Source organism: Apodemus sylvaticus, chromosome 14, assembly GCF_947179515.1.
Source record: "Apodemus sylvaticus chromosome 14, mApoSyl1.1, whole genome shotgun sequence".
Taxonomy (NCBI): domain Eukaryota; kingdom Metazoa; phylum Chordata; class Mammalia; order Rodentia; family Muridae; genus Apodemus; species Apodemus sylvaticus.
This window is the reverse complement of record NC_067485.1, coordinates 12,379,066-12,396,389: the sequence shown is the minus strand read 5'-3', so window position 1 is coordinate 12,396,389 and position 17,324 is coordinate 12,379,066. Positions and strand designations below refer to the sequence as shown.

At 52.1% G+C, this 17,324-nt stretch overlaps 1 protein-coding gene across 2 annotated transcripts; it reads left to right on the top strand.

The window, feature by feature from the left end:
* Window positions 1-487: 487 nt before the first annotated feature.
* Fgfr4 (fibroblast growth factor receptor 4) lies at window positions 488-14,576 on the top strand. Of its 2 annotated transcripts, XM_052157051.1 has the most exons (18): window positions 489-621; window positions 3,270-3,403; window positions 4,046-4,309; window positions 4,400-4,480; window positions 4,599-4,765; window positions 6,295-6,418; window positions 6,941-7,131; window positions 7,224-7,362; window positions 7,625-7,818; window positions 7,907-8,052; window positions 8,136-8,257; window positions 12,027-12,137; window positions 12,228-12,418; window positions 12,720-12,842; window positions 12,950-13,020; window positions 13,258-13,395; window positions 13,665-13,770; window positions 13,874-14,576. In XM_052157051.1, exons 2-18 carry the CDS (start codon window positions 3,322-3,324, stop codon window positions 14,021-14,023), a joined length of 2,400 nt encoding a protein of 799 aa, XP_052013011.1. In that variant the 5' UTR covers window positions 489-621; window positions 3,270-3,321; the 3' UTR covers window positions 14,024-14,576. The 2 variants fall into 2 exon arrangements, with proteins under 2 accessions (XP_052013012.1, XP_052013011.1); XM_052157052.1 differs by lacking the exon at window positions 13,665-13,770 and having other exon boundaries at window positions 488-621; window positions 13,812-13,900.
* Window positions 14,577-17,324: the final 2,748 nt, after the last annotated feature.

The window sequence follows — 17,324 nt, the reverse complement described above, 5'->3', positions numbered from 1 at the left end:
GTTTTGTTCTGTTTGTTTTTGAGACAAGGTTTCTCTGTGTAGTCCTGGCTGTCCTGGAACTCCATTTGTAGACCAGGCTGGCCTGAAACTCAGAGATCCATCTGCTTCTGCCTCCCCAGTGCTGGGATTAAGGGAGTGCGCCACCAGTCACCGCCGCCGCAGCCACCGCCACCCGACCGAGATGTATTTTAAATATCCTCCGAAGGCCTCTCAGGCAAAGGAGAAATCAAGTCTCTCTGATGTTCTGCGATTGCACGAAAAACCAACCAGAGCCTGGTGAGTTCCAGATTGATGAAGAGCAGAGGATAGAACAGGTAGCACGTTAGACCTTGCGGGTTGGACCAGCGGCCCTGGAGCGGCTGAGACAACCAGAGCTCGCGCACTAGGGTGCCAGGCAGAGGTTTGCCCCGTCTCGGACCACGCCTCTCAGATCAGAACTGGTCCAGGAGGGGCGGAGCCCGATGTGGGCGGGGCAGGAGGGGGCAGCCCCCCGCCACGCTGCAGTTGCAGGGACATTCCTGGCTCTTCGGCCCGGGGCGGAGGAGCTCCTGGCGGGTGAGTGTGCCAGCCCTGCCGGGATCGTGACCCGCGCGCGCGGGAACCAGGCGGCGGAGGAGCCAGGTGAGCCGGGCCCCTGCACAGGGAGCCAAGCCCTCTAGCTCTGGGCGAGCCGGGCCACACACCGTACTCCCGGCCGCCGTGGGGACAGCGGCCGTGGAGCTCGGGAGCTGCCCCCTCAGCCCGGGACCTTGGCGCCCGCGCGGCGGGAGTGGTTGGGTGGAGGGGGCGGTAAATCAGTAACCCGCAGCGCACACAGGGCCTTTTGTCCCCCTCCGTTCAAAGAGCACCCTGGTCACCGCTCTAGTTACTTATTGCCCACCGGGGCGAGGGCGATGGGCCAGCTGTCTATGCAACTCCGCACGGGGACCGCCGACGTGCACCTCCCTCCGAGGGCGACGGGGTGGGGGCACTAAAGTAAGAACACTGTCGCCCTTGGGCGGGTGACAGACGCGCTCTGGCCAAAAAAGATGAGGAAACTAACGCTCGGCAGTCATTTGCACCGAGCACCTCCTCATCGTGTGAGAGTAGGAGGGTCAACAACTCAGCGCGCTCTGATGTCAGTCCCAAGAGCTAGCGATCCTCAGCGGCCAGCAGAGGTGACCAGACTAAGAATTCTGTGGTTGTGAATTCAGGGCAGCCTGGGAGTGGGAATAAAACCTCCCCAGACCTGTCCACCCCAACCCAAGCTGGAGACGAAGAGCTCTGCTTAGCAGGGTGTGGTAGGAATCTTTTGCAGATGGACCCGACCGAGTAGGGGGCAGGTCAAGGTTTTAAGGCGATAGCTAAGCCAGTGGACAAGAGGAACGAGGGACACGAGGGTACGGGGAAGGAAGCGAACATTCTGGCTTTTAGAATTTACTGAAGGATCAGACTGTGGGACTAACAAGGTTGACACTAGCGTTTAAAATGAAGCCTAGAAAAGTTGAGCCTGGCACCTGGGCTTTGTCGGGTGCTAGCCAGGCTGAGTCAGGAGGCTCACAATTTGTAGACCTGCTTGGTTTACAGAGTGAATTTCGGTGTCAGTCTGCTTGGTCAACTTTAGTGAGCACTTGTCTCAAAATAGTAAAAAAGAAATAGAAAGAAAAGAGTGGCCTGCAGTTAGTCCTTGGGAGCTTGTAAACTGGGTGACAGGGAGAAAAAACAAAACAAAACTACTGGATGTTAAAGAACTAAGATTTGCCAAGATACCAAGCAAGAAATGACCATAACCTAGCCTAAGTGGGGCAGGGGAGCTGAGAGACATTGAGGAGGTCAGTGGACTGAAGGCTTAGGTCTGAGTCTTCCTCAGCAGTGGCTTGAGAAGAACAGGTATAATGGGCTCCCTGGGTAGTGTTCCCAGTTTGGTGAAGTATGGACTGCATCTACTAAGAATCATGCTGTTTTCTTTGACTGCACATCCACTAACGTTGGCCTGATACAGAGATTAGCACGGCCCCTGTGCCAGGATGACGTACGTGCACATTCACAAAGCACTTGCCCAATAAGAGCAGGTTCTTGAAGAAAAGGAACGCTGATCCAAAGATGCTGGTGATACCTGGTTGTTATCCAGGACTAGGTAGCAGCCTGTGCATCCCTGGGACTCCACTGGTTTCCTGGTCAAGTTAAGGCTTAGGACTAAGTCTTCCTTTTGGAGACTCAGTGGAACAGATGTTCCACTATAGCATTTGGACAAGTATGTGTATCAGACTTAACAGCACCATTTTAGAAGTAGAGACCGATAAAGTCAGACAAAGGCTGCCAGTGCACACTCAAATTGGGGACAGGGAGAACATCTCACCAATGCTCCGTGTGCCATCTCTCCATGTATGGTCCCTTTTTGTCCCTGAAGCAACCCTATGATGATAACGGTTCAGAAAGGGACAAAGGTAGGTCTTGGCAGGAATCAGGATTTGAATTTGTAGCTACCAGGCATGTAAAATCTGTGTCAATTGCAAAGCCAGCAACACAACGTGAAGCTCAGTGGCAGAGGCTTTGCTTAGCATGCAAGGAGGACTTGGGTTCAACCCACAACTCGAAAAAAACGATAAACAACGCCAAACAAGCTCCTACACTGTCTAAGGGGAAGCCAGCCATGAGGGCACAAGTCACTGGAAGTGTCCTCGGGATGCTTTTCTGGCTCGGAACGAGGAAAAATGTCCTTAATTTGGACTGCGCCTCATTAGAGCGCCCACCGCTGGAAGCGTCCCAAGCTGGACATGGAAGTGTCAGTAATGCAAAAGAGTGAGGTCCCGCTGGTTAGATGGCATCCAGATGCTGAAGGCTGGCCTTGTATTAGGGTTCCCTTTTCTTCTCTGAGTCTTCAGCAATGAATTCATTTATTCAGCAAAAAATAAATGATGTGCTCAGAGTGAGCAAAGGAGAAGTTACCATCTCTACTTCCTTCCAAGAAAAAGATCCTGAAACTGCTCTCTCTGAAGGCCTGCCAGGCCGCAGTAGGACCCAAGACAGCAGGAAGTACACACACACACACACACACACACACACACACACACACACACACACACACGGCCTGCAGAGCCTCCTATGGGGAGGCTGGGGCTCTGCCTCGCAGTGCTGGCTTCAGCCTCTGCCCCACTGCTGCTTGTGGGGTTTGGATGAGCCTTCTGGCTGCTTCCTGTCTCTGGGTCTTCATCTGCAAAACAAAGAGTGGGACCAGCATATGACCACAGCTCTTTCTCTCCTCCCCCCCACCCCCACCCCTGTTTTAGGAAGGTGATCAGTGGGAAGTCTGGCCTGGGTCCTGAGAACAGCTGGAAGGAAATGTGGCTACTATTGGCCCTGTTGAGCATCCTTCAGGGGACACCAGCCTTGTCCCTTGAGGCCTCTGAGGAAATGGAGCAGGGTATGGCCTCCAAGGTGGAAGAGGGTGGCAGGGATGTCGGGGACAGAACCAGAAAGGGGCTTCTGGCTGAGCAAAGCTGCGGAGGACCCTGTCCCTGTCCCCACGAAGGAGGCAGCAAAGGCAGGGCGTTGCGATGGCCTGCTCCCTCCCAGCCAGCACACTCCTAGCTGTATGTCTACAAGAGAGGATTAGCCTTACAGGGCACAGAGCCTGGGCTGGGCTGCAGAGCCAGTGGTGAGCCCCTTGGCTGTGTATGTACGTGTGTGGTTCTACGCACTGGGTGTACAAGCAGCACGTATCACGTATGAACCGAGTATAGTGTGCCTCAGAGGTGTGGCATGTGTCCTGTATGTGGCACCTGTAGCATGTGCCTTGTGTGTATATGTGTGTTTATCCTGGGTAGTGGCATGTATAGCATGTGTGCCAAGTGTGTGTGTGTGTGTGTGACAACTCCCAGGAAAAGTGTGGCATTGGCCCTGTGCAAAGCATTTTGTAGCATGTGGTTATGTGTGTGGGAACAGCATGTATTACAGGATCTTTGTGTCCCTGTCCCATGTGTGTAGCATGTTCTCTGTGTGCAGGGTGGGGGGTTAGCCTCAGATGGCACTATGGGAATCAATGACTTCTGCCATCTGCCCTCAGAGCCCTGCCTAGCCCCAATCCTGGAGCAGCAAGAGCAGGTGTTGATGGTGGCCCTGGGGCAGCCTGTGCGGCTGTGCTGTGGGCGTACAGAGCGCGGCCGTCACTGGTACAAGGAGGGCAGCCGCCTAGCATCTGCTGGGCGAGTACGGGGCTGGAGAGGCCGCCTGGAGATCGCCAGCTTCCTTCCTGAGGATGCTGGCCGATACCTCTGCCTGGCCCGAGGCTCCATGGCTGTCGCACACAATCTTACTTTGCTTGTGGATGGTAAGAGGGTCTGGCCAGGGTTTAAGAGCACCTTGGGAGAGAAGCCCCTCTTCTCTTGGATTTCAGATGCCTTCCTTTGTCCCTGAATAGATTCCTTAACCTCCATCAGTAACGGTGAGGACCCCAACACACTCAGCAGCTCCTCGAGAGGGCGTGTGTACCCACAGCAAGGTTGGTGCCTCCTCCCAAGAACTCTTCTCTACCACCCGTCTGGTCCCTGAGGAGAGGCTTGTGTGGGAACCGAGCAAGGTCAGCTTAGGGTCTCAATAACTGTTCCTTTCCCCTCTAGCACCCTACTGGACACACCCCCAACGCATGGAGAAGAAGCTGCATGCAGTGCCTGCCGGGAATACTGTCAAATTCCGCTGCCCAGCTGCAGGGAACCCCATGCCCACCATCCACTGGCTCAAGGACGGGCAGGCCTTCCACGGAGAGAACCGGATCGGAGGCATTCGGGTGCGTCTCAGCTCTCCACGCGCACCTTCTCCGCCATTTTCATTTTCCCCACATAGCCCCTCACATAGGACGATAGACAGATAATGCGGAAGGTAATTCCGGACCTGGACAGCTCTGGCTCAAGTTCCCGATCTGCTACTCTCCCATAAAGTGTGACCTCTCAACCTCAGCAAAAAAAAAAAAATAGCTCCTGTTATATCCTGGGGTGCTAAAAGATTATTTTAATTATCTTTATTTATATGTAAGTAAATACCACGTATATGTGTGCCTACAGAAACCAGAAAAGGGCATCCGATCCGCAGGAACTAGAATTATATAGGCAATTGTGAGCTGTCTGACATGGGCAACTAGGAAGCAAGCTCGGGTCCTCCAGAAGAGCAGCACATGCTCCTAACCTCTGAGCATCTCTCCAGCCCTGATGCTGCTGCTCCTCTATGTAACCCTGCTGGGCCTGGAACTCACTGTATAGACTAGGCTGGCCTTGAACTCACAAGGGACTAGCCTGCCTCTGTTCTGGCTTCCTGATGCTTGGACTAAAGGCATCGGGGGTGACAATGCTTGTTTGTTTGCTTTTTGTTGTTGTTTTTAAGACATATATATATATATATATATATATATATATATATATATATATATTATATATATACGCCATATATATATATAAAATATGCTATATATATATATATATATAATATACTTATATATATATAAAATATACTCCTGGGTAGGGGGAGCACTCCTGTGTAGGAGGAGCACTCCTGGATAGGGGGAGCACTCCTGGGTAGGGGGAGCACTCCTGGGTAGGGGGAGCACTCCTGGGTAGGGGGTAGCTGAACTTGAAAGACTCAAGCCAGGGTTCAGAGGTTGTTTTTGTCTTGGGGTTTTGGGGGGGGAGGATTGTTTTTGTGGTGTTTGTTTTTTCCTCTGAGACAGGATCTCACTGTGTAGTCTTGAGTAGCTTGGAACTCCATCTGTAGACCAGGCTAGCCTTAAATTCATATCCTCCTGCTTTTCACTGGCTTCCAAGTGTTGGGATTAAAGGTCTGCACCACCATGCCTGGCCCCCTCCTCCTCTTCCTCCTCCTTCTCTTCTTCTTCTTCCTCTTCTTCCTCCTCCAACTTATTATTTTTTAAGATTTATTTATTTTATGCATGTGAATGTTTTGTCTGCATGTATATATTTATGTAATGTGTGCATGCCCTGTGCCTGCAATGACTAGAGGAGAATGTCAGATCCCCCAGGAACTGGAGTTACAGCTGGTTGTGAGCCACCACCATGTAGGTGCTGGAATCAAATCTGGGACCTCTGGAAGAGCATCAGCGTTCTTAACTACTAAACAATGCCTTCAGCCCCGTTGAGACACTTCTCCTCACAGCCTGTTTCTCTGTCTTGGGATCTCTGGCCTTGGCCTGATCCTCTCAGGGCCTAGGAAGGTTGACAAGAACCCCATAGGCAGATTCTATCCAACCCCTGTCCTGGCTTTCTCGGGCCCCCTTACGGACACTTCCTCTACCCTGCCTGCTTCCAGCTGCGTCACCAACACTGGAGCCTGGTGATGGAAAGTGTGGTACCCTCAGACCGTGGCACATATACGTGCCACGTGGAGAACGCTCTGGGTAGCATTCGCTACAGCTACCTGCTGGATGTGCTGGGTGAGTGGATGGGCTAGGGAGGCAGGACAAAGACTTTGCCTTATCTTCCAGCTCCGTCCTGTCTCGAGGGTGGCTATCTTGTCTTATCTTGTGTTGGAAACTAGATGGAGTCAGTTTCAGATGAGTGAAACAGCCCCAGGATTCAACTGGAAGCAAGGGGGTGGGGCGTGGGCTGAAGGAGCAGGAGTCTGCCTAAAGGGAGCGGGAGAAGGGCATCCAGGCAGATGGCACAGGCTGAATTCAGTTCTTAAGAATATAGTGCATTTGTGGGCAGGTATGTGCCTTGGATGCAGCATTTGTGGGGGTAGGGGACAGGCTGTGGACATTTTGAATGTGAATCTGAGAAGCTGCCCTAAAGTAAAGCCATAAAAAATTGAAGGAAGGTAAACAGAAGATAGACAAGATCTGAGCTGTGCGTCCTGAAGGTCCTTCCCCTGATCTAGGAGGGCGGCTGGGGGCAGGTAAACTGGGTGATCGTGCGGGTGCCACGGGTCAGGGTTGACGGCCTGGCCTGGCCCCCAGAGCGGTCCCCGCACCGGCCCATCCTGCAGGCGGGGCTCCCAGCCAACACCACAGCTGTGGTTGGCAGCAATGTGGAGCTGCTATGCAAAGTGTACAGTGATGCCCAGCCCCATATCCAGTGGCTGAAGCACATCGTCATCAACGGCAGCAGTTTTGGCGCTGATGGCTTCCCCTACGTGCAAGTCCTGAAGGTGTGCTTCCTGCTAGTACCCGGGCTGGGCCCCACTCTTTCCCTATTGGGGTGGGATGGTACCCAACTACCCTCGTGTGTCCCCTGCTTCAGACAACAGACATCAACAGCTCAGAGGTGGAGGTCTTGTATCTGAGGAACGTGTCTGCGGAGGATGCGGGAGAGTACACCTGCCTGGCGGGCAACTCCATAGGCCTTTCCTACCAGTCAGCCTGGCTCACGGTGCTACCAGGTGAGGGCCTGGGGGAGACTACAGGACTTCTCTCTGGTCCATTGTGGCCTGTTAGGTGGGCAGTTTCCTTGGCCCATGGGGGTATACAGTATTTGGGTTTTGTCCTTGTGACCCTCAGGGATATGACTATATATAACTGTGACTTTTTCAGTGTGTGTCCCTATGTGTGTTAGTGCCTATGGGGACCTAAGCTGCGGGGAAGGGCTGGTCAGTCTGACCACTGACTGCCCATTTTCTCTGTCTATGTTCATCTAACGAGCAGAAGAAGACGTCACGTGGACAACAGCAACGCCTGAGACCAGATACACAGATATCATCCTGTATGTGTCCGGCTCTCTGGCTTTGGTTGTGCTCCTGCTGCTGGCTGGCGTGTATCACCGACAAGCAATCCAGGGTCACCACTCTCGTCAGCCTGTCACTGTACAAAAGCTGTCCCGGTTCCCTCTGGCCCGACAGGTACTGTGCCGCCCACTCCCCAGCCCCGACCATGTACGGCCCTCAGCCTGACCCCAGCGGGCAGAACAAATCTCTTCCCACTTTGCAGTTCTCTTTGGAGTCGAGGTCCTCTGGCAAATCAAGCTTGTCCCTGGTGCGAGGTGTCCGACTCTCCTCCAGTGGTCCGCCCTTGCTCACGGGTCTTGTGAGTCTAGACCTACCTCTCGACCCACTTTGGGAATTCCCCCGCGACAGGTACACCGAACAGGCTAAGAATGGGGGTGCCAGCTCAAGAGTGGTACCCACAGATCTGAGGCATGGGTCTTCTTGGTCTCCAGGCTGGTGCTCGGAAAGCCCCTGGGTGAGGGCTGCTTTGGGCAAGTGGTTCGTGCAGAAGCCTTTGGTATGGATCCCGCCCGGCCTGACCAAACCAGCACCGTGGCTGTGAAGATGCTGAAAGGTACGCATGACAACCGGGCAGGGTGTGCTGGGGCCGCACAAGGCGCTACACGGACTGTCCATGCTGGGGCCACGCAAGGGACTACAGGGACAGGCCCTGTTGGGCACTCAGGAGGTTATAGGGACTGCCCATTCTGGGGCCATGCAAGGAGCTATTGGGACAGCTTGTGCATGAGAAAAGGCCACAGGGTTTCCACCCTTGGGCCTGAAGCCTACGCCTGCTGCTGGCCCTGGCAAGTGACTTCTCAGTCTCAGTTTTCTCTTGAGCCTCCACGGGGATGAATAATGGCCCCTTACCTCTCAGAGGCGGAGTTTATAGGTGTTTCTGAAACAAGGTGGATTAGTAAATTTTCGGTGTAGGATTTGGAACTGGTTTTCTTTCTTTCTTCCTTTTTTTCATTCTTTCCTTTTTGTTTGGGGTTTTACTTTTGTTTTTTTTTTTTGTTTTGTTTTGTTTTTATTTTTCCTTTTTTGAGACAGAGTTTCTCTGGCTGTCCTAGAACTCACTCTGCCGACCAGACCAGCCTCTGCCTCCCAAGTGCTGGGATTAAAGGCGTGCACCACCATGCCTGGCTGGGACTGTTCTGTTTTGTTGAGTCTGACCTAGAAGTCACTCTGTAATCTAACCCTGCCTCCTGGAACTCAGAGTGATCCTCCTACACCAGCCTCCGAGTGCTGGAATGATACCTGACTAGCACAGGAAAGTGTAGCCACTGGGTGACAATCCCTATGGTATCTGTGGTCTTTGGAGTTTAACCGCCCCGCCTCCCTGCCCCTGTTAGCTCCGGCCACCTATCTCTGTATCATCCTCACACATTTCATGCCTCACCTCCATCAATCCCACCACACAATACACCTTCAGTACATACTCCTCCCACTCCTAGTCTGTGTCCTTTGTAGAGCACAGTCCCAGTCTCAGGACTGGAGAGATGGCTTAGCCGTTAAGAGTGCTCAATGCTCTTGCAGAGGACTCAAGTTCAAATCCTAACACATACATCTGGCAACTCAAAACCACCTGTAACTCCAGCCCCAGGGATTCTGACATCCTCTTCTGGCCTCTGAAGGCACTATACACACATGGTGTGTGCAGACACACACACACACAAATAAAAAATAAATCTTAAAAATTAAAAAGTCCCAGGTTTCAGGCTGGGTCTGGTGGTGCAAGCCTATAATCTTGGGTACTTGAAAGACTAAGACATTAGGACGGTAAAGTGGGGCAAAGTTACAGGTGGGGCTCAAGTGCTGCCTGGACAACGTAGTAAAACACGTCCCCAAAATATAAAGAGGCCTGGCTGAGTGGTAAAACACTTGTCCCACATGTGCAAGAGCCACCGTACAACCCCAGGAATCATGGAGGGGATATGGAAACCCAGAGCTCAGGCAACACCCCCATGATACAGCCTGATACAGCCTTATCATGCAGCCGCCTGGGGTTTGTCCTTGAAACCTCACTAATTCTTTATTTTTAAAAGTTTATTTACATTTTCAGGCAGGGTCACACTATACAGTCCTAGCTGGCCTGGAACTTATAGACCAGACTGGACTTGAATCTACAGAGAGCCACTTGCCTCTGCCTCCCAAGTGCCGGGATTTAGGGCAATTATTGTGTTGTGTGTGTGATGTGTGTGTAAGTGTGGCACACGTCATAGCCTGTGCTCATAGCGTTTGGAGAACAACTTATGGGAGTCAGTCTCAGGGATCAAAGTCTTGTCATCAGGCTGTGTGGCATGCCATCTTGCGGGCTCCTTTAGGTCTTCTTCTGTGTGTTTATTATCTGTCGTTTTGCTCTGGGTAAATCATATCATCTTATCAAGTTTACTCAGCATCTTGATGTTAACAGCATACCCTTGGGTCCTGGATGTCTTGCTGGCCCCGTTAGAACGTGCTGCTGCCGTAGCACTGCACTCTTCCCTCCCTTGCTCCCTCCACTCCGCACAGCTGGAGCCAGCTGGCACTTTCTGTGAAGCGGTGATTGTGAAACGGGCTTTTCCATATTGATGTACGGCTAGGATAAGAGTTCTGTCTTTGTCCCAAGGCCGCAGGTCAGCCCCAGTCCCTGGTCCTTAGCCCAGTCTTTCCTAGAGAAATCACAGAAGTCTCCTTCACATAACAAGACCTCAGGGCGCTTCCTGCCTAGGGGCTGTTAACCAGGGACCAGTTAGGACAGCTTCCTTCCTGCCGGGAGCTTCTGCCTCTCTCCTGTCCCCTGGACCAACCTGCTCATGGGAAGGTCAGTTCTTTAAGAATCTTCATGTTTTGTCCTTGCAACTTTTGTGGAAGGTGTTCTGCTGCACATAAGACGAGACTGAGGCTCAGAGAGGTTGAGAGACTGTGGGTATGGGTGCCAGGTATATGTGCGTGTGAGCATGGGAGTGGTGTGTATGCGTGTATAGGTGTATGTGTGTGTATAGGCATAGGTGTATGCGCCTGTATAGGTGTATGTGTGTGTATAGGTGTAGGTGTATGCGCCTGTATAGGTGTATGTGTGTGTATAGGCATAGGTGTATGCGCCTGTATAGGTGTATGTGTGTGTATAGGCATAGGTGTATGTGCCTGTATAGGTGTATGTGTGTGTATAGGTGTAGGTGTATGTGCCTGTATAGGTAGTTGTGTGTGTATAGGTGTAGGTGTATGTGCATGTATAGGTGTATGTGTGTGTATAGGCATAGGTGTATGTGCCTGTATAGGTGTATGTGTATATGTATAGGCGTATGTGTATGTGCATGTATAGGTGTATGTGTGTGTATAGGTGTAGGTTTATGTACCTGTATAGGTGTATGTGTGTGTATAGGTGTAGGTGTATGTGCCTGCATAGGTGTATGTGTGTGTATAGGCATATGTGTATGTGCATGTATAGGTGTATGTGTGTGTATAGGCATATGTGTGTGTGGGTATAGGCATATGTGTATGTGCCTGTATAGGTGTATGTGTGTGTATAGGTGTAGGTGGATGTGCCTGTATAGGTATAGGTAGATGTGCATGTGCACACAAGTGTAGGTGTGCGATGTCAGGTGCCTTCCCTATCACTCACCAGCTTGGTCTTTGAGACACAGTCTCTTGGTGAACCTGGGGCCGTCTTTAATCCCAGCAGTCAGGAGGCTGAGGCAGGTAGATCTTTGAGTCCAAGGCCAGCCTGGACTACAAAGCTAGTTCTAGAACAGCCAAGGGCTACACAGAGAAACACTATCTTAAACAAATAAGTTTTGTTTGTTTTTATTTAGTGTCCATATGTAGACCAGGCTCATCTCAAACTCATGGAAGATTAATAATGAGCTCTTGGCCTGGAATTATTTTTTTTAAGCACCTACTTTTTTTGAGAGTTTCATACATTAGTATGTATTGTATTCACAGCATTTCCACCCTACTCTATCTTCCCTCCAAATCCTTCCATGCTCCCTGATCCCTCTTTAAACACACACTCACACTCACACACACACACACACACACACACACACACAGTTTTGGGTTTGTTTGTTTGTTTTTGTCTCCTGTAGCCCAGGCTGGCGTCATATTCATCAAGTGCTAGGATTAGATGTGGGCTCTACCATGCCTAGTTTTATACCGTAGTGAGGCTAGAACGCAGACTTCATGCTAGGCAAGCACTCTACAAACTGAACTACAACCCTAGCCCAAAAGGCTTCTTTTGAGGCACACAGCCCAGCAGGGTTTCAGCCCAGACTTCCTTGACACCTCCCAACCCTACCCCCTCCCATAATGCTCTTGTGGAGATGGAGGGCAACTTCCTCAGCCCAGTCGTTGCTTTGCAGACAATGCCTCCGACAAGGATTTGGCGGACCTGGTCTCTGAGATGGAGGTGATGAAGCTCATCGGAAGACACAAGAACATTATCAACCTGCTGGGTGTCTGCACTCAGGAAGGTGCGGGCCGCACTTGGGATGCGCACTTGGGATGCAAAGGCACGGTCCTGCCAGACTCTCCATCCCCTGGTCCGCATCTTCCCTCTGTAGGGCCCCTGTATGTGATTGTGGAATGTGCCGCCAAGGGAAACCTTCGGGAATTCCTCCGTGCCCGGCGCCCTCCAGGTCCTGATCTCAGCCCTGATGGGCCTCGGAGCAGCGAGGGACCACTCTCCTTCCCGGCCCTGGTCTCCTGTGCTTACCAGGTGGCCCGAGGCATGCAGTATCTGGAATCTCGGAAGGTGTGGACACCGGCGCGCCCATATATTTGCAGCTAACCCTGCAGATCCCCATTTGTAACCCCGCAGGTCCCCCTTCTCTCCACTCATTCTCTTACAAGCATAGCACCTGCGTGGGCTCTCAACAAACGTGCTTCTTTCTTTTTCTCTTTCTGGTTCCGGGGATTCTTCCCAGGCCTTTGCCTATTCCATTTCTCATCCATTGGTGGGGTGGGGCTGGGGGGTGGGCTGAGGGACTCTGGCCTTGCTGTGAAAAGATGAACTCCCCTGATTGATATTCCTACGTTCCCTACCCTGTCCTCAGTGCATCCACCGGGACCTGGCTGCCCGAAACGTGCTGGTGACTGAGGATGACGTGATGAAGATCGCTGACTTTGGCCTGGCCCGCGGTGTCCACCACATTGACTACTATAAGAAAACCAGCAACGTGAGAGGCATCGCAGACATGCACGGGAGCGGGGCGGGGCTATGTCTGAAAGGGAAAGGGCTAGGCCTTTTACTACTCACACCACTGTCCCTGCCTCCTTCCTCCAGGGCCGCCTGCCAGTCAAGTGGATGGCTCCTGAGGCGTTGTTTGACCGTGTATACACACACCAGAGTGATGTGTGAGTCCGGGAAATGGGTTCTAAGATGGCTGCTGCTTGTCTTCAACTTGCCCATCCCCTCTAAAAGGGCAAGGCGCATGCCAAAGTCACAGATCTTAGGACTTCCTCTGATACTCCCAAGGAAAGGAATGCACCTCCCTGTCCCCAAGGGTGGATCTTCACTATAACAGCATTTACCACAGCTTCAAGGAGGAAGGAAGGAAACTGGGCCCTGCTGAGCTGCAGTTCTGCCCCTAGGTGGTCCTTCGGGATCCTGCTGTGGGAAATCTTCACCCTCGGAGGCTCCCCATACCCGGGCATCCCCGTGGAGGAGCTGTTCTCACTGCTGCGAGAGGGGCACAGGATGGAGCGGCCCCCAAACTGCCCCTCAGAGCTGTAAGGTCACCCTCCTTGCCCTTGCCCCAGTGTCCAGACCTCGTCCTCTGTCCTGACTTTAAAATGTCAGCTTCTGTAAAAACAGTACTGTCTCCACTCGCGGTCCCTCCTCTTCCTCTCCACGGCTCATGGTGTCCTGGTCCTGTTCCTACTCTCCCACTAAATTGCCCTGCGCTGCCTCCTCCCCTCCCTTCCCCTCTCCAACCCTAGGGAGCCCACAGTCCTCACTTTGCTCGCCCTACACACAAGCTTCTTTGACCCGTTCCCAGGTATGGGCTGATGCGGGAGTGCTGGCACGCAGCCCCCTCGCAGAGGCCCACTTTTAAGCAGCTGGTGGAAGCTCTGGACAGGGTCCTGCTGGCTGTCTCCGAAGAGGTATGGCCCATTCCCACCCCATGCCCTCTCCCATGACCTAGGAACCTGAACTCGAAGTGTCCTGTCCCAGAGGCCGGAAGCTGACCAGCTCTGTTCCTTGCAGTACCTTGACCTCCGCCTGACCTTTGGACCCTTTTCTCCCTCCAATGGGGATGCCAGCAGCACCTGCTCCTCCAGCGACTCGGTTTTCAGCCACGACCCTTTGCCCCTTGAGCCAAGCCCCTTCCCTTTCCCTGACCTGCAGACAACATGAGCCTGGGAACGATGCTGTTCGGGCTGGTTGGCCCGTGGCCGTGGGCCTCCTAGCTCAGCTGCAACCTGATGCATCAGCATTTGATGTTGGCGGTGTTGGGCCTCTGACTTGAGACGACTGCTGTCCCAGATCCTCCCTCTGGCCCTGTTTTGGGGAGGCCCATTCTTGGTTCTAGGGTTCATGATGGAGGCCTTCTGTTCCAGCCTTATGCCCCCAGCTCAGAGTTCAACTCTCCCTCAAGATCATGGCCTTGCCCTTGGACTCATCATCAGAGAAGCTAAGCATGAAGGCCTTGGCGTGTAGCCGCCATCGCAGGAGCTCTCCAGGCCTGGCTGCAAAGCTTTTGTCCTAAACCTTTCGAGTTCCCCCAAACAACCTAGAGCCCCGCCCCGGACTTCACCAACCCCAACCCACAAGCCTCACCCCACCCCCACTGCTTGTTCCAACATCTTGGTGAAAGGGACATTGGCTCTGGTGTCCCTGAGAGACGAGAAGCCTGTGGAAAGGACAGAAGAACGTGGAATTTTATAAATTATTTTTTGAAATAAATCTCTGTATGCCTGGTGTCTTCCCTGAGTGGCAGGGTGTACGGTAGGAAGACTCTCCGCATTGGGAGTCCGGTCTGGGTGACACAGATGACTGAGGGGCGGGTGCCAGGCCTTCAGCTGGCTTTTGCCTCCAGCTGTGCCATAGCAGACTCAGAAGTAGATACACACCCTAGCCTCTGTCCGTCTTGTGTACACCATGGTGAGTGAGTGAGCGCTCGTGGGCACATGAGCCACACTGCACCATCTGTGAGGCAGGCCCAGTATCCTCTGCACACGCATACATGTTTGGCCCCAAAACTGTCCCCAAGGGAGCTGGCGTCCCCTCCCCCATCTGCTCAGCATTAACCAAACTGACCATTAACACAGCACGAAAACGTGAAATCAAGCCTCCTGCTCCCACGGTCTGGATCTGCCAGCGCAGGCTCGGGGCTTGTGGGGGCCGTGCCCGCCCTGCCTGGCCCTGGCCTGCCTCCCAGGCAGCAGCTGGTGGCCGCCTGGCTGAGCTGCAGCTGTCCCCACTTGCATGATCCTCCCTGGAGGCTCTCACAACCCTGTTCTCAGCCCCCACCCCAGAGGGATCAACTTCCCAGAGCTCTGAGCCTGGAAACTTACTGGACTCCCTCCTGACAGTTCCAGCTGCTCCCTAACCCTGAACATTAGGGTGGGCTGGGGAGGCCAAAAGTCGTCCCAGACTCTGCTCCCTGGTTCCCACGAGCTCTCTGGGAGTGAGGGCTGCAAATGTAGTTAAGCTTCCAGAGACTTGTGTAAGAATTTAAGGACTCATTATTTAAGAGCACATGTACCTTTCCCTGGGGACCCAGGGTTTGATTCCCAGCACCCACTACTACCATTTGTAACTCCAGTTCCTAGGCAGCCCAACACCCTCTTCCAACTTCCACAGGCACTGGACACACAGACACATGCAGGCAGGCAAGAAAAAAATGTCACATATCTAAAAAGAAAACAAATACAAATAATTTTTAAAAATATAAAGCTTAGGGCTAGACAGATGGCTCAGTGGTTAAGAACACTGAGTGCTCTTTCAGAGGTCCTGAGACCAATTCCCAGCAACCATGTGGTGGCTCACAACATCTGTAATGGGATCTGATGCCCTGGTGTGTCTAAAGACAGGTACAGTATACTCATATAAATAAATATAGATACACACACACACACACACACACATATATCATAGTTGACTCCCTGTATAAACAGCATACATAATAACCAAACATTCTGACTGAGACCTGCTTCCAAACTCAGTCTCCTGTTAGAGATTACTAGTCAGTGACTGAGTCCTGTCACCACTCAGGTGGCTGTCTTAAGGCAGATTCCTTGTGTTTACTTGGGTCAGGGAAAGATTGGGAGGTTGGGATGAGATATAAGAACCAAGAGATGCAGATCAAAAGCCCCGTGGTCCGCAGTTCCATCAACGGCCCATGGCTACTCCTGAGTCACCCAATGGTCTCTCGGCACAGCTTTACCACAGAGAGGCTGTATTCCCTCCTGTGAAACTGAGAGATGTATCTAGTGCAATATTACCCTCCTCTTGTCCAAGCCACTAAGGACACTGAAGGAAGGATAATCTCTCACATTCAAGAATTGGGGGGTGGGGTGGGGCTAGAGAGATGGCTCAGTAATTAAGAGTGCCCAGAGCGCATGCAAAGGACCTGAGTTCAGTTCCCAGTGTCCCCTACTTACAACCGGCTCTAACTTCAATTCTAGGAGTCTGGTGCCCTCTTCTGTCTTCTGCTGGCACCTGTGTGCAACTTGCACGTACCCACATACAGACACAAACAAATACACATAATTAAAAAAAATACATGTTTTTTAAAATTAGGAGTTTGAAGCCGGGCAGTGGTGGCACACACCTGTAATCCCAGCACTTGGGAGGCAGAGGCAGGCGGATTTCTGAGTTCGAGGCCAGCCTGGTCTACAGAGTGAGTTCCAGGACAGCCAGGACTACACAGAGAAACCCTGTCTCAAAAAAACAAACAAACAAAAAAATGAGAAGTTTGAAATCTGCCTAGGATACATCTGTGGCTCCATAAGAGAGCTGAGATGACACCCTGGGTTTTCCTTGGCCCTGTCTATGCACAGCAGAGGCCAGAGCCTGGTTGTTCAGAGTCACAGGGACAGCTTCTGCCTGATAATTTCTGGGTTTCAGGACTGACATAGTGAGGCTGCCTCAGAGAGGAAAAGAAAGACTACTCAGAAAGCCTAGCAGGTGGATCAGTTGGAGTTGGAGGCTAGCCTGGGGTAAAGGAATAGAGCTTGTCTCCAGAAACAAATAAAGTTAGGAATGATGGGTTCAAGCCTATAATCCTCCCCCCCATACTCAGATTGCCTAAGGCAATCAAATTTCAATCCAACCTCGGACACAGAATGAGGTATAGACCAGCCTGAGCTACAGGGTAATACATAGCCTTTAAAAAGAAAAAAAAGAGGCTGGGCAGTGGTGGGGCATGCCTGTAATCCCAGCACTCTGGGAGAGAGAGGCAGGCAGATTTCTGAGTTCAAGGCCAGCCTGGTCTACAGAGTGACTTCCAGGACAGCCAGGGCTATACAAAGAAACCCTGTCTCGAAAAAACCAAATCCAAAAAAACCAAAAAAAGAAAAAAAAAAAGAAAAAAAAGATTAAAATCAAAGCAGGCCAGACATGATGGCACATGTCTGAAACCCTACAACTGGGAGGCAGAGCCAAACAGATCTTAGTGAGTTTGGGACCAGCCTGCTCTACATAGTGAGGTCCA

Excerpts from the sequence above, each read along its gene's own strand:
- Fgfr4 (XM_052157051.1), top strand. The coding sequence starts at position 3,322 with ATGTGGCTACTATTGGCCCTGTTGAGCATCCTTCAGGGGACACCAGCC. Across the intron at positions 6,419-6,940 it reads CTACCTGCTGGATGTGCTGG|AGCGGTCCCCGCACCGGCCC; the intron begins GTGAGTGGATGG and ends CCTGGCCCCCAG. Across the intron at positions 8,258-12,026 it reads GGCTGTGAAGATGCTGAAAG|ACAATGCCTCCGACAAGGAT; the intron begins GTACGCATGACA and ends GTTGCTTTGCAG.